Source organism: Palaemon carinicauda, chromosome 19 (assembly GCF_036898095.1).
Source record: "Palaemon carinicauda isolate YSFRI2023 chromosome 19, ASM3689809v2, whole genome shotgun sequence".
Lineage (NCBI taxonomy): Eukaryota > Metazoa > Arthropoda > Malacostraca > Decapoda > Palaemonidae > Palaemon > Palaemon carinicauda.
In genome coordinates this window covers 50,170,314-50,187,005 of record NC_090743.1, presented here as the reverse complement: position 1 = coordinate 50,187,005, position 16,692 = coordinate 50,170,314, and the positions used below count along the sequence as shown (strand labels likewise).

The 16,692-nt window shown below is 39.5% G+C and overlaps 1 protein-coding gene across 2 annotated transcripts in view; it reads left to right on the top strand.

The window, feature by feature from the left end:
• The window catches only part of Art4 (arginine methyltransferase 4), a 188,398-nt gene that overhangs the window by 156,382 nt on the left and 15,324 nt on the right, over nucleotides 1-16,692 (top strand). Inside the window, exon 12 of one of the 2 annotated variants that reach the window (XM_068393561.1) lies at nucleotides 3,444-5,413. The exons of the other annotated variant lie outside the window; for it this stretch is intronic. Within the exon in view, the coding sequence (XP_068249662.1) occupies nucleotides 3,444-3,466 (23 nt within the window). The 3' untranslated portion in view covers nucleotides 3,467-5,413. Of the gene's footprint in view, nucleotides 1-3,443; nucleotides 5,414-16,692 lie in introns of those variants that run through there. 2 annotated transcript variants of the gene reach the window in all.

Here is a 16,692-nt window from a genome sequence, read left to right as displayed (position 1 = left end):
AGACTTCTTTGATCAATAATTAAGTTTGTGTGAAAATGTGTAGGCTATATGAGGAATGTGGATGATATTTCTGGAATTTTACTTCTTAACTAAAATTTGATTAACAACATTTAGCAACACTGCTTTCATGTAAACAACACTTGGAACACTAAACGAGTAGTGTTGGTGGCAACTACGACTGGTTAAGTGAATGTGTAATTAAATTAGGTTAACCGGTGGCAACTAATTAACATTAACTTAAACATTTCATAATACACCCAAAATATGAAAATAATACTGTGCCAGACAAAATCTCACTAAAGTCTCTGACTAGGAATTTATTTATTTATTTATTTTTTTTTTTTATTTATTTATTTTTTTTTTTTTTTGCAAAACATCCTTTGCTAATTATGGGTGCGTCTTACCACTTGTAGAGTCTTATGACACGGGATATACGGTAATCAGGAAAATAAGATAAAAAGAAAATCAAAATTCTGTCACACAAACTTGTGGGACTTTTATTCCTCTTTTGAATGATATCTTTCTCTCTAAAATTGAACAGAAAATAACTGAGAAAAATCTACTGACATATGAATAAGTATGTTTTTGACTTATAAGCTCCCAAATATTTGCCAATAAATTTTTGCTTTTCTCTTAGAAAAGGCAAAATAACATTATTATGATAACCTTATTCTGTACTTTTATTTTTTCCTACATGTAGGCTCCCTAAACGAGGTGTTTAAACCCTAAGTTTACTAATACATTTGGTTTGAGAGTGTTGTGAATTGCCAGGGGCCTCTCCTTGTTGCCAGAGTTTTAGTTAGAATGTTCCAGCTTTGTACTCTTCTTCATGTTTCCCTCTCTTCTTTATTCTTTTTTTGTTGCTCTCTGCTTGCTTTTTGTTCTTTCTTTGACCTTTGGTAACATTGGCCTTGCTATAAAGTTCACAAAGACATTGTGAAAACACATTGTACATACAAACTGGAAGTAAAGAAACACACATGCATCATCACTTCTATTCGTCTTTGGAAACTCTGGCTGGTCTTCTTGCAGATCGTATTTTGCGTTCACCTACCGTCTCCCAATGCTTTCCAACTCTGCCAGATATACAAGATTTCGTAACATGAGTGAAAAAAAAAATCACTATATATGCAAAAATAAACACGGAAATATGGTTCTGTCAAACTCAGTCATGCAGACAACGTGGTTGGGATGACGTCATCAGTTAAAGACCACTTTATCTTTATTATTTGTATAAATAATTGGTTGAAATTTCTGGAGAGCATGTATGACATGTTTCTGCATATGTGAAAACAATAACTTGATTTTTTATTTGTTTAAGTTGTTACATTATCCACCAAAGCAGACGGTCCCCCTAAATCAACAAGAACTTGAAGACGTATGTGCGTGCGCCAGCTTACCCTAACTATTTTATCATTATCGTTTTATTCTACGATTTACATCTCAAGATTTGTATGTGACCCAAGAATAGGTTATGTAAAAGTTGTCTTTGTATTGGAAAAATTATTTTATCTATAATAATTATTATACAAAATTTGTAAGAGGCATATAATTTTAAAGTGGTAGGAGATGTAGTTGCTAAAGCTTACTATGAATGTAGGAGGACCTGGACTTTTAACAAAGTTGTGGGGTGAGACTTTTGAAAATACAGTACTCACCTTAACCACCATAGAGCTACAACCGTTTACTTTCTAAGTTAAGTATTTCTTCTGACGGGATTAGCACTAGTGTTGGTTGATTATTTTACACCTGAAATTTGAATTAGCATAGATATTAGTCTTGGGATGTGATAGAAAAGGGACTTCGTAGCATTGAGCAGTTTTCAGTATATAGTTGGATCTGATATCTGGGCTGAGAATTAGCTATGACTTTCAGAACACTGTTGAGCCACAAAGGTAAACAACTCAATTGAGCTCTTCTGTTAGATTATTTCCTGGACAATATAATATAGAATTAAGAAAATCTATGGAAAGAAATATTGACTGTATTGCATCTGTGTTTTCACTGAACATGTCAAACTTTTTTTCAGAATAACTTCCTATGAGTAAGTATTTTTATATCTAAATACAGCATCAGTCATGACTAGTTATATTTATAAATACAGTACCAGTCATGGAAAAGATGTAATTTTAGTTCCCAAAGGGGTCTGTGTTGTTAATTCACCTAAGTTGCACACTGTAGGCATTATGAAAGGGTCTTTGCAGCATCCATTTAACCCCTGGCTGTCCACACCTTCTCTCCTTTACCTCTTTTCCCACTTCCCTCTTATTCCATTGTGCTTTCCAGCCTTCTTTAACCTATATTTCATAATGACATTTTTGGGGTGGTCCTCAATTCCAATTCAGTGCTGAATGTCCTCCCCAGTTCCAATACAAGGCCATATGACCCAAATACAACTCAATCATTATAAGTCAAATGTCAAACATGTCTATTGTTAGAGGTTTGCCTTAAGATTAGATTTTTTGCTAATGACATCATTTTCAAGTTTGTCCAGTTGGAAATTGTCATTAATGCCATGAGTAAATGGTCAAGTATTGTTGTAGGGAAATTAAGCTGGCTGTATGATAGTTTATAAAAGTATTCTACAGTATGAGGCATTTGACATTTTGTGTATGATCTGCATTTAAGGTGCCAAGACTCAGGATGATGTAAGTGGGCAAGTTGTTCTTTCTCCCAAAAGAACGTTCATATACTGTATTACAATTCAAAAGTACTTGTGCATCCTCTTGTTCTATCCTAGTGATGGTGTAAACTCTCGCAAGGTTTCAGCACATAATCTAGTATTTTCTGTAAGCTATTTTATATTCTCCTTTATAGCATAATGTGTGGGCAAGAAGCAAAGGTAGTATATATTAATTAGCATTTAGACATTATTTCAGTTTTTTCTGCCATTTGAAATGGGTAGAATATTTCCATGCATTAAATATTGTTCCACATTTTTGAAAACCCTGAATTATTTATTGTTGATTAGTATAAATCTTTTTTTATGATAATTCATCATTTGTTTTGTTATCACCATCATTGTTGAGTAGTGTTCCTTGTGAGGCATTAGTATGCACTTTTAAGTTTCTTTAGTAGTATATGAAATAATTTCACCTTTGCATAAGTATAAACTGTTTGTTAGCTTCTTGAGGTAGTGACTATAGAAGAAAATAAAAAGATACATGTATCGTAGTGAATAGAACAAAAGAGAGGGGTTAAAGTTTATAGGTGTGTGTATATATATATTTTAAGAGAATTAGGAATGCCGATTAAGAGCAGAAAATTAAGAATACTTAGGAAAGAACATTCTTAAATCCGGAAGTTTTGATTAGAATTTGAAGGGTCATTTATTGCTAGGAAGGTGAGAAAGGGAAAGTGCAAGGTTGGTGCTCTATATTTTTTCTTCATTATCTATTCAGGACCTACATGAGATCACAGCTAGTCTTTCTCTTTTCTTTCAGACTCTTGTGGAACATGGCGTTAACACTCCAAAATCCAAGGCATAATCTTGCTTCAAAAGTTTAAATGCACCGATAGCCCTGGTTTAGATTCAGAATAGTCAGGTCATGTGCATTATAAAAGATATCGTGACTTTTATGTTGCCTGTTACATATGGTAATTTTTATAACTGGTTTAATAATGTACTTAACAAGCACTATTTTTAACATTAATGTAAAGGTAAGATTCATTTCTCAAAGCAATAATAACACCTTAGCTTTTCCTTTTAAATTTAGGATTTTACTTTTGCCTCTAGGACACAACATTATGTCAGAGCCAGCTAATTGTTGTACTTGGCCATCTGTACCCTGGCCTTTTTATGGAAAGATTTATATAATTACTACATGTTTCATTTTTTACATTGTTTCAATCATATTTAAGACTGTAAAGTTTCATAATTTTTAATTACATTTTTCCAAAACTTTTTAAGAGATTTTTATATTTTACAAATTAATTTACATCCCAGAACCAACTTTGAGGTGCTAATTTATATGGCGTTGCATGGTTCTTGCATCTTGGAATGGCCTTGGGTATCTTGACAGTGCTTAAAGAAGATTTATAAGTAAATACTTATATTCCCTTTGATAAAAGGTGACGTGCATTATGAATTTTTGAAGTTTTTGCCAGAGGATTCATATATAGTCCAGTACTCATTTCTCTTGGTGACATAGATGGAACGTTTTATTGTCTGCCCCTAAATCCAGCTAATATAATTTTTAGAGATGATTTCAAGAATATAACGTACTCTGTGTGTCATGAGAGCTTTAGAGTTATGCTACTCAAAAGTGCATGTGTCTTTTAGTATTATTTGAAGGTTCTCAAATGCTCTCTTACTGAAATTTTTATTGTGTATTTATAAGTTTTATACTCAAGGTGTAAAGGATTTACAAGAGGAAAAGCCATCCCCGTAAGAGAAAATATATACTCATGGTCTTATTCAGGTACTTTATAGTATAGAACTAAGGGGAAACTACAAATGGACACGTGCATTTTGAGACATTCAGGTCGGGCAAGTAATGACAGAAATTTTTTAAGGCTTTACATTTTTGGATAGCTCTTTTTCTTATTTTTTTTTAAGATTAACAGTAACTATATACTCTTGGATGAGGCACTTAAGTGAATATTTGAGTTAAGGTCCTTGAAATAATATTAGGGTGTTCTATTTTAATTTATTTATTTTTTAATGGAATTTGTGGTTCATAGTGCTATTTTATGAGTCTTGTCATATAGATGTAGATGATGAATTGAGGGCCTTTTTATATCCTAAATTTGCAAAGGAGCAGTATGACACGCCTCCACCTCATCTTGTTCTTGTCCCCTCTGGATTCATGTTTGGTATTTGGTAAAGTAAATTTCCCTTGTTGAGAACAATTAAGAAATGTGTTCCTCTATCAGTGTAGATGGAATTGTCTCTTGTCTCTTTCTATGATTAAACTTTGAAGGTATTATTCCTATATCATCTACATCTGAATGACCAAGGCTTGCTTCTGTTCCTCTTTGCAGAAATATTGCTCAGAATGTGATATGGTTTCACTAGGTAGAGGGAATAAAAAAGTCATTGTTTTAAATGATTTGATAAATTAAATGGTTACCAGCCTCATCTTGCATATTATGGTCTGTTGCTCAATGGTGTGTATGTACCATTAAAATATTCTGATGAAACTTGTAAAATCCTTCTTCTGGTTCTGTACCAACTTCAGTGAAACATGTGAAGTTAATTGTTTGAGAAATTGTGTCTGTTAGGTTTATTTTGATGCAGATACTATACCAATGAGCTTCTTAATTAAAGGTTGTTAATGTGGACTGTAGAACTGAAGGTGAAGTGTAGCTGAAAATTTTCTGAGCAAATGTCTGTTAACTGGACTTTACATACAGTGGTGGCATTCTGTGTAGCTACAGTATAATAGATAATAAAGATTTTTAGAGCACCAAACTTGCTGTTTTCTTTTCACCAAGCAGGATGTTTAAAGGTAGATTGCTTAGCTTTGAAAGTATGTCGAGGGTTTTTGTGTTATTTAGGTACGTCACTAACTGAAGGTCATTAAAATAAAACATGAAGTAGTAGTTGTAAACATGCAATTCAAGTTGGTTGTAGAGCTGTGGGCATAGTTATTTGTAGATAAGCTATTAGATTTATTAACCATACATTTGGGAGAGTGAATTTATGAATCCACAGGATTTACGGACTAGAAAACTACTATATTTTTTGTAACCCTTTCTATCATATACCCTCACTGATGGTCTTGAGTGTCCCCAGACAAGTCTTATTTTCTAGTAAAAGAAGGGCAATAATTCACTTGTACCTTCTGGAGTAACATGTATGAACAAACTACCCTCTTCATAAATTAGTTAGTGAGTCTATATTACTGTCAATACAATAGCAGAACTTGCGTTTTTAATAGTAATTTGAAATGTTCATATGATTATTATTTCTCTTATTTCATACCTAATCATTCCATTTCTTCAACTTTTCTCCCCTACTTGAAGTGTAAATATAGTTGTCAGTACTTATTGTACTATGCTGTTTATAATTGGTAGCTACATATCATTTTTAATGTACTTCTCCTCTGCCTTGTATTATATATTTATTTAATTCAACTGTAAGCTACTTTTATTACTTTATATTTTTCAATATTAATCTTACCCGATGATGATGTAGCTGTCAACTCCGTTGCCCGACAGAAATCTACGGTCGGGATACGCCAGCGATTGCTATCCAGGTGGGGGTGTACACAACAGCGCCATCTGTGAGTAGGTACTCAAGTACTTCTTGTCAACAAGAACTCAATTTTTCCTCTGTCGTGCCGCCGGCAAGACCTACTTGGATACGCTGTTGATTTTGGAGTTATTGTTCACGATTTGGTGATGTATTTGCTCTAAAGTTTTAGCCTTCGCTATTCAGGAAGCTTTCTCATTAGCTTAGCAAGCTTTTGGAATTAATTTAGATTAATTGGTAACAAACTTTGCTAGATTTTGGAATCCCCCCTTGACTACTTCTAAATTCAAGATGTCTGACCAGTCTCAAGTACCTAAGTACAGGCAGTGTAGCGTTAGGACTTGTACTAGGCGTCTTCCGAAGGCCTCTATAGATCCTCACACCGTATGTTCCAATTGTAGGGGTAAATCCTGTCAATTGGAAGATCGATGTGGGGAATGTGCTGGGCTTTCGGAATTCGATTTTAACGAATTCCTTAGATATGCACATAGGTTAGAGAAGGAGAGAAATAGGAGGAGTTCTTCTCGCTCTGTGGATTTTTCCTCTCCCCATGCCCCTCAACCTTTTCCTTCCCCTGTGGTGGTGACTCCCAAACCTGCTACGAGTGCTCAGCCTGGTATGGCGGATATGTTGCGTGCCATTCAGGCTCTCGGTGACAAAGTGGAGTCATTGGCTAATGACCGTAATCAGCTCTTGGCAGATGTCAGAGAGCTGAAAGCGAAAAGTGCAGTGGGAAGTGTTAGTGCTAGTGATGTGCAAAGTGTCAGTGTCAGTGTTGCGCATGAGGGTACATCTGTGCGTGCCAGTCGTCCTCCCAGTCCGGGACCTCTTGCAAGCTCCCAAGCCCAGGGGAGAAGCAATGTCGAAGGACCAAAGGGTTCGGCAGGCCTTGATCGGCGCACGGATGTATCCTCAGTGGTTGCGGACGTATCTGTTAAGGATCGTCCCATCCACATACAGACGAATGAGCCCTTACATTCCTCGTCTGTGGAAGAAGTTTCCATGAGGAAACGGTGGACCAAGGTCTCACGACCGCTCAAAACGTAAGGTCCCTTCCGAGCGAGTCCAACGGCCCAGGTGTAGCCACTGGGTCAGTTCGGACTCGCCGCAGTCATCTGATGACTGCACACCTCCCAAGAGAGGTAGAGTGGTCCCTCAACAGGCTACTGCTCCGTCTGTTGTTGCTCCAAACACAGTAGACCCTAAGTGGTCCATGCTGCAGACTATGCAGTCTCAGCTTGCTGCATTCATGCAGGAGTATCATGCTGAGAAGGTTATCACTGCTCCTGTTAACCTACAACCCGCCGAGGTTGTGCGCTCAGCAGATACTGCGGCTGCCTGCTCCCACACTCCACCTGTGAGAGCTCCACCACCGATGCGCAGTCCACCCTGCCAGACGCATGTTCTTGCTGCACCATCTGCTAACATGCGTGAGCTGCCGCATCAGGAGTTGCCGGGTTCCAGCACTATGCGGCATTCTCCTCAGCCCATGCAGCATGCCCTGCATACCTTACAGCATGCTCCGCATACCATGCAGCATGAGCCGCATACCTTACAGCATGCTCTGCATACCATACCGCATGCTCCTCAACCCACCGCAGCCCCTCCCACACACCAGCCCTCTGCTTTTGTTGTTGCCAGCTCGCAGACCGACCAGCAGCGGCATGATGTTGGATCCGCAGGTACGCATGCACCCGTACTGCCGGATTCAGCCGTTCAGCTTTCTGCTCTGCCTTTGCCACTTACAACTCAGCTTTCGGATGATGGTGTATCGGATGATGAAGCTGCACATCTGGATGAGCCTCACTCTGATTTTGAAGGGCCCAAGTCTACGCCTCCCTCCTTAGACTTTCGTAAAGTCCTTGCCTTGTTCAGGGACTTGTATCCTGAGCAGTTTGTGTCTGCAACCCCTCGTTCTCCTCCCTCCGAGTTTGCTCTGGGCATGCAGTCTGCTGCGCCTGCCTTCACCAAGCTTGTTCTCGCCAGATCATCTAAGAGAGCTTTGAGGGTTATGGGGGACTGGTTGCAGTCCAAGAAGCAACTGGGAAGGACTTCTTTCGTCTTTCCGCCTCCCAAGCTTGCTTCTAAGTCGAGCGTCTGGTATGCCACGGGAGAGGAACCCGGCTTGGGGGTTCCTGCCTCTGCCCAGGCCGACTTCTCAAGTCTGGTTGACTCTCCCCGCAGGTTGGCTATGAGACGTTCGAAGATCTGCTGGTCCTTTTCCGATTTAGATCATCTGTTGAAGGGAGTCTTTCGTGCCTTCGAGATATTCAACTTCCTCGATTGGTGTTTGGGAGCCTTAAGCAGGAAGACTTCCCCTTCAGATAAGGACTCGGCCATGCTGATCATGTCTAGCATGGACAAAGCAATTCGGGATGGGTCTGGTGAACTTGCGGCTTCGTATGTATCAGGAGTCCTTAAGAAGAGAGAACATCTTTGCTCCTTCTTATCAGCTGGTATCACTCCTTGCCAGAAGTCAGAGTTGTTGTTTGCTCCTCTCTCCAAGTGTCTGTTTCCGGAGGAGCTGATTAAGGGGATGGCTACCTCACTTATCCAGAAGGATACTCATGATCTTATGGCATCTTCTGCACGTAAGGCTAAAACCTTACCTTCCGTGCCTAGACCCTTCCGCCCTGCAGCAGTTGACACACCTGCTTCTAGGTTCATCCCGCCCTTTCGTGGCAGAGCCTCCAGCAGAGGAGGTACCCGTGCAGACAGTCACCGTGGCAAATCCAAGAAGGGTTCCAAGTCCGCAAAAGGCAAGTTTTGACTGCCTTCCTCTCCAGACAGCAGTAGGAGCCAGACTCAAGACCTTCTGGCAAGCTTGGGAGAGCAGAGGTGCAGACGCTCAGTCTGTGAAGTGGCTAAGGGAGGGATACAGAATTCCGTTCTGCCGCAGTCCCCCTCTAGCTACGTCTCCCATCAACCTCTCTCCCAACTACAAGGAGAAGGACAAGAGGCTAGCGTTGCAACAAGAGGTGTCACTCTTGCTACAAAAGGAAGCGGTGGTCATAGTCCGGGATCATCAATCCCCGGGCTTTTACAACCGTCTCTTCCTGGTAGCCAAGAAGACAGGAGGTTGGAGACCGGTGCTGGATGTCAGTGCTCTCAATGCTTTTGTCACCAAGCAGACGTTCACGATGGAGACGACGAAGTCGGTCCTAGCAGCGGTCAGGCAGGAGGACTGGATGGTCTCGTTAGACCTGAAAGACGCGTACTTTCACGTCCCCATCCATCCAGACTCCCAACCTTTCCTAAGATTCGTCTTTGGAAAGGTTGTGTACCAGTTCCAAGCCCTGTGCTTTGGCCTAAGCACGGCACCTCTTGTGTTTACCAGACTGATGAGGAATATTGCGAAATTCCTTCACTTGGCAGACATCAGAGCCTCCCTCTATTTAGACGACTGGCTTTTAAGAGCTCCCACAAGTCGTCGCTGTCTGGAGAATCTCAGATGGACTATGGATCTGACCAAGGAACTGGGCCTCCTGGTCAATTTAGAGAAGTCCCAGCTCGTCCCATCCCAGACCATTGTCTACCTGGGTATGGAGATTCAGAGTCGAGCTTTTCGGGCTTTTCCGTCGGCCCCAAGGATCAATCAAGCCCTAGAATGCATCCAGAGCATGCTGAGAAGGAACCGATGCTCAGTCAGGCAGTGGATGAGTCTAACAGGGACACTTTCATCGCTGGCCCTGTTCATCGAGTTAGGGAGACTCCACCTCCGCCCCCTTCAGTATCATCTAGCTGCTCACTGGATAAAGGACATGACGCTAGAGACGGTCTCAGTTCCTGTTTCCGAAGAGATGAGGTCTACTCTAACGTGGTGGAAGAACAGCATTCTTCTCAAGGAAGGTCTACCATTGGCTGTTCAGACCCCCGACCACCGTCTCTTCTCGGACGCATCGGACACGGGCTGGGGTGCGACACTGGACGGACAGGAATGCTCGGGCACATGGAATCAGGAGCAAAGGACACTTCACATCAATTGCAAGGAGTTGTTGGCGGTTCATCTGGCCTTGATAAACTTCAAGTCCCTCCAGCTAAACAAGGTGGTGGAGGTGAACTCCGACAACACCACAGCCTTGGCTTACATCTCCAAGCAGGGAAGGACTCATTCGAGGAAGTTGTTCGAGATCGCAAGGGACCTCCTCATTTGGTCAAAAGATCGAAAGCTCACGCTGGTAACGAGGTTCATTCAGGGCGATATGAATGTCATGGCAGATCGCCTCAGCCGGAAGGGTCAGGTCATCCCCACAGAGTGGACCCTTCACAAGAATGTTTGCAGCAGACTATGGGCCCTGTGGGGTCAGCCAACCATAGATCTATTCGCTACCTCGATGACCAAGAGGCTCCCGTTGTATTGTTCTCCGATTCCAGACCCAGCAGCAGTTCACGTGGATGCCTTTCTGCTGGATTGGTCCCATCTCGACCTGTATGCGTTCCCGCCGTTCAAGATTGTCAACAGGGTACTTCAGAAGTTCGCCTCTCACAAAGGGACACGGCTGACGTTGGTTGCTCCCCTCTGGCCCGCGAGAGAATGGTTCACCGAGGTACTGCAATGGCTAGTCGACGTTCCCAGGACTCTTCCTCTAAGAGTGGACCTTCTGCGTCAACCTCACGTAAAGAAGGTACACCCAAGCCTCCACGCTCTTCGTCTGACTGCCTTCAGACTATCGAAAGACTCTCAAGAGCTAGAGGCTTTTCGAAGGAGGCAGCCAGAGCGATTGCCAGAGCAAGGAGGACATCCACTCTCAGAGTCTATCAGTCTAAATGGGAAGTCTTCCGAAGCTGGTGCAAGGCCAATGCAGTTTCCTCAACCAGTACCACTGTAACCCAGATTGCTGACTTCCTGTTACATCTAAGGAACGTAAGATCCCTATCAGCTCCTACAATCAAGGGTTACAGAAGTATGTTGGCAGCGGTTTTCCGCCACAGAGGCTTGGATCTTTCCACCAACAAAGATCTACAGGACCTCCTTAGGTCTTTTGAGACCTCAAAGGAACGTCGGTTGTCCACTCCAGGCTGGAATCTAGACGTGGTTTTAAGGTTCCTAATGTCATCAAGATTTGAACCGCTCCAATCAGCCTCTTTTAAGGACCTCACATTAAAAACTCTTTTCCTCGTGTGCTTAGCAACAGCTAAAAGAGTAAGTGAGATCCACGCCTTCAGCAGGAACATAGGTTTCACATCTGAAACGGCTACATGTTCCTTGCAGCTCGGTTTTTTGGCTAAAATCGAGCTTCCTTCCCGTCCTTGGCCTAAGTCGTTCGAGATCCCAAGCCTGTCCAACTTGGTGGGGAACGAACTAGAGAGAGTACTTTGCCCAGTTAGAGCTCTTAGGTACTATTTAAGAAGGTCAAAGCCATTACGAGGACAATCAGAAGCTTTATGGTGTGCTATCAAGAAGCCTTCTCTACCGATGTCTAAGAACGCAGTTTCTTACTACATCAGGCTTCTGATTAGAGAAGCACATTCTCATCTGAAGGAAGAAGACCTTGCTTTGCTGAAGGTAAGGACACATGAAGTGAGAGCTGTGGCTACTTCAGTGGCCTTCAAACAGAACCGTTCTCTGCAGAGTGTTATGGATGCAACCTATTGGAGAAGCAAGTCAGTGTTCGCATCATTCTATCTCAAAGATGTCCAGTCTCTTTACGAGAACTGCTACACCCTGGGACCATTCGTAGCAGCGAGTGCAGTAGTAGGTGAGGGCTCAGCCACTACATTCCCATAATCCCATAACCTTTTTAACCTTTCTCTTGAATACTTTTTATTGTTGTTCTTTGGGTTGTACGGTCGGCTAAGAAGCCTTCCGCATCCTGGTTGATTTGGCGGGTGGTCAAATTCTTTCTTGAGAAGCGCCTAGGTTAGAGGTTGTGATGAGGTCCTTTAGTATGGGTTGCAGCCCTTTATACTTCAGCACCTAGGAGTCGTTCAGCATCCTAAGAGGACCGCTAGGCTCAGTAAGGAAGACGTACTTAAAAAAGGCAGAGTAATGGTTCAAGTCGACTTCCTTACCAGGTACTTATTTATTTTATGTTTGTTATTTTGAATAACTGATAAAATGAAATACGGGATACTTAGCTTCTTTGTTAACATGTATGCTGGTCTCCACCCACCACCCTGGGTGTGAATCAGCTACATGATCATCGGGTAAGATTAATATTGAAAAATGTTATTTTCATTAGTAAAATAAATTTTTGAATATACTTACCCGATGATCATGAATTAAAGAACCCGCCCTTCCTCCCCATAGAGAACCAGTGGACCGAGGAGAAAATTGAGTTCTTGTTGACAAGAAGTACTTGAGTACCTACTCACAGATGGCGCTGTTGTGTACACCCCCACCTGGATAGCGATCGCTGGCGTATCGCGACCGTAGATTTCTGTCGGGCAACGGAGTTGACAGCTACATGATCATCGGGTAAGTATATTCAAAAATTTATTTTACTAATGAAAATAACATTTTGGCTTTATTTATGGGATTTAAGTGCCTATGATGAGCCGGTTTGGTGTAATGCATACCAGAGTGAACTTGCTAAGTTTCCAGGAACAGCCTGACATACCCTCATATCCTCACTGTAGACAACTTTCTCCTGTCACAGCCAATGTTGCTTACTTGTTAGAGTCATTTGGATGATTCACCCAGCCAGTTGTCCCTGTATGAGAAAAGGAGACCCTGCTGATATGTCTTGAGGTTTTTGCTTACAAAACTTGTCTTTCTAGCTTACTATGTGGCTCTTCTTCCTTGGTAATAGAGTTCAGGCCATTTCTCAAGTTTTTTGTTCCAGCAACTAATGTGCCTGATAACCAGACTGCTTCTATGTTGCTTTCTGGCTAGCAAATTCATGTCTTTCCAGCTGAAGAAGATTGATGATGGAGAAAAGTATTTCCTTCCTTTCTTTGGATAGGTCATTATTTTTGACTGTCTGCTTTTGGCCTGGTTGCACCACCCTGCTTTCCATGCTATATAATTGTTTCTTGTAATTTTGCATACTACTACTACTGCTTTTGCAGCACTTCCTGTTTTGTATTTTTCTCCAACATCCTTCTAAGAGTCTTACCCCAGTCTTTGATAAGGAGGCATTGTTTGTTATTTCAATCAGAGAGAGAAGTTACAATTGAAGACTCCTTCAAGAGAGAGGTGAGGTCTTCAATTTTAGTACTTTTTCCCAAAAAATTCTGGAAGTCATAGTTGGAGGTGTATACGCCCTTGTTTTGGAGATGACCTTTAAATGTTGAAGGCCTAGAACAGCAAAGGGAGGTCAATGATCCAGAATGAGGAACTGTTTCAGGTAGATTGCACCTCCTATAGTCCTTGCCTTCACTGGTAGTAGCACCTTTGCCTAACAGCAGCTAAATTGCAACAACTCCTACTTTGTCTATGAAGAATGCGTTAATCCCTGGGCCTTTTCATCAAACACTGGAACTCTTGTCAATCTCCTAGTGTGGACTATTGCACAAAACCAGCCTGTTAGTAGGCAGTGCTCCATTTGCTATTCCTACCTATTCTTCCAGGGGCAATGAGGATAACCTTGTGGCTTATCTAGTTAGAGCTTTGTACCACTGTTTTAGAAGGAATTGATAATTCAAGCCTTTCCTTGTTCATGATTCAGCAGAAGCATATCACCAAATCAAAATTGTTTATGCTAAGACCAATAATTATTTGTGCCTTTGCATTTTTTACCTGGACAGGCTAGGCTAGGCTGACAGTTGACAGAACTAGAGCCTGCTCTGCTAATTTGTCCTTCCAAAGAAATTTAGAAATTTAAGCCATTTTGAATATAGGTACTTTACAGTCAACATTTGCTTCTTATTTTTCTTTATAGATGTAAAACATAAATAGTTAAGATTGTATTTGATCGGGCCATTGGCCATGCTAGGACAAGGTTTATATACAGCATTGTCTTCATATTTACCAGTTTTTATTAATTTCTCATATATTTTCAACAGGTGTAATCTATTACAATTATGTTTCTATATCTCATAGGATGGTCAATTGATGCCTTCTACCTGTGTAACTTGCCCAATACAAATTTATTGCTTTCCTGCATAATTTACAACCTTTTCTATCTAATTCATATAGTTCCTTAGTCTTCTGAGCCCATTAAACTCAAACAAATAACCTTGAAATTTTAACTTTTTGACCTGTCGCCTAAATTGTTATTTTAGAAATGGGATTGAGTGATCTAACAGATATGCAGTGCCCACCTCCCGTACTCCCTTTTCTGATTGCTTTGAATCCATTTAATGTGAACTATGAGACCCATTTTTTTTTAATCAAGCAATGAGTCCAGAAGCACATGCTTTGATGATCATTCTTTCTGCCACTGAAAAAAAAAAGATATATTCTCTGAGGACATTCAGGACTGCAAATGGACCACATGGTTGATGGGTTTGTTTTAAAAATGGTCTTATCTTGACTATTGTTCATTTACAGCACTTGTAGTTAGCTATTTTCATGTTAGTTAATGTTCTTAGTGTACAGTAATACCTCTGGATACAAAAGATTTTGTATACGAAAAATTCATGATACGGAGAGATGTGAAGATTTTTTTGCCTCATATTAGGAAAAAAACCCTCATGATACAAAATGAGATTCACCTGGCCCCCGAAAAGTAATTTTGAAATTTGCGCGTCGCAAAACTGTAAACTCGCTACCATCGTCCTGCCCTCCCATTGGTTATCTCCTTACCTGGATGCTACTTACCGCCGTAAGATCCTGCTCTCCTATTTTATTTACTAAGTATATATTTTTAGGTAAAAAAAAGAACACAATGAACATTACTTTATTCTGTATGTACATAGCCTATGCACAATACTACTACTGTGTACACATCAAAACATTAGCATTATATTTTTCTTTAATTTTGGTAAGTAGATTAAAGATCGTAACATATTCTCTCCTTTTAATGTCATAGTTATATATTTACAATTGATTTTATATCAATAATTACATGTTTAGATTAAAAAACAATGAACAGAACTGTATTGTACAGTATGTACGAACGTACAATGCTACTACGCATATCAAACATTAGCGATATATTTTTCTTTCATTTTGGTAAATAGATAACAGATCGTAACATATTTTCCTTTTAATATCATGGTTATTTATTTACAATTAATTTTATATCAATAAATACATTTTAAAATTAAAAAACACAATAACAGAACTTTATTCTATGAACGAATGCACAATGCTACTACGCATATCAAACACAAGCAATGTATTTTTCTTTCATTTCAGTAAATAAACAAGTTAAAAGCTATTTTTTGAACAATTAAAGTGTATTCATTCCACGAAGTACACGTCCATATTAACAAAAATGGATCTTGCTTGTATTACAATGAAATAGCTTATAAATATGAGTGTTTCAAAAGACAGGTAGGTTATTTATTGAAGTATCACCAATAAATATTAATTGTATTATATTACTGAACAATAAATTAGCTATGGTTAGAAATATGAGCAAGTTGAAAAAAACGGTTTGGTTATGTATGATAGTTAATGTACCTCTCTATAGTAAGGGTAACTTTAAAGAAGTACAGTACATACGGTACGGTATATTTTATACATACACATTATTGTACTGTACGTATTGTATCACTGTATTTTCCATTTATTTTTGCATTATGTTCTAATAACTACATTTACAGGTATTAACAGTCATGTAAGGTATATTGAATGATTCAAATGTATTTGCTGTATTTCATTGTGGTTATAGCTTTATAATAAAATGTAATGTGGTGTTTTTGTAGGCATTGGGACAAATAAGGCAATTTACAAGTAAAATTACACTCCTTTATACAAAAAAAATCATGATATGAAAGCCTCTCCGAAACAAAATAATTCTTTAGAGGTGTTACTGTAATTGTTATGAGAATTTTGTCCTTCAGTAAGGTCATGACTTCATTAAGATTTTACTTGTTCTTAAAGGGATTTTAAAACTGACTCACCGGGGCTACAAAACAGTATTGATAAAAAAATCTAGTGTCACTGAATTCCAACCAGCAAGTAGTAGTCTGTATTAGAGTATATTTTCAAGTTTATTGGAAATCAGTAAAATATGTTCACAATTAAGTGTTAGAAATTCTGGTTCCAATGATTGGCTATTGTTTTGTTCTCTCATTTTTATAGATTAACCTTGGTTGCAAACTTCATATAAAGCTTGACATTGGAAAATATTTGAATATAGTTTACGTTATTTTTATAAGGAAATTTAAATTTTTTGTATATATTTTTCTGTTACAGTATACCGATGTATACTATTGGTATATATCCTTTTGTATACAGTTTACTTTATATATTAGTTATTTTTATGTTGGCATATAAGACAACCAAAAAAAGGTGAAAAATAATTACTCTTTTATATTTGAAGTTGAAGTATCCTGTTGGCTATTTTATTCCAGATACAAACTACTTTATGTATAGTAGACTATGATTATCTCAATAATTCTTATCTGTTGGTCATAATGCTATTAATTCATGTAGCTTTAGC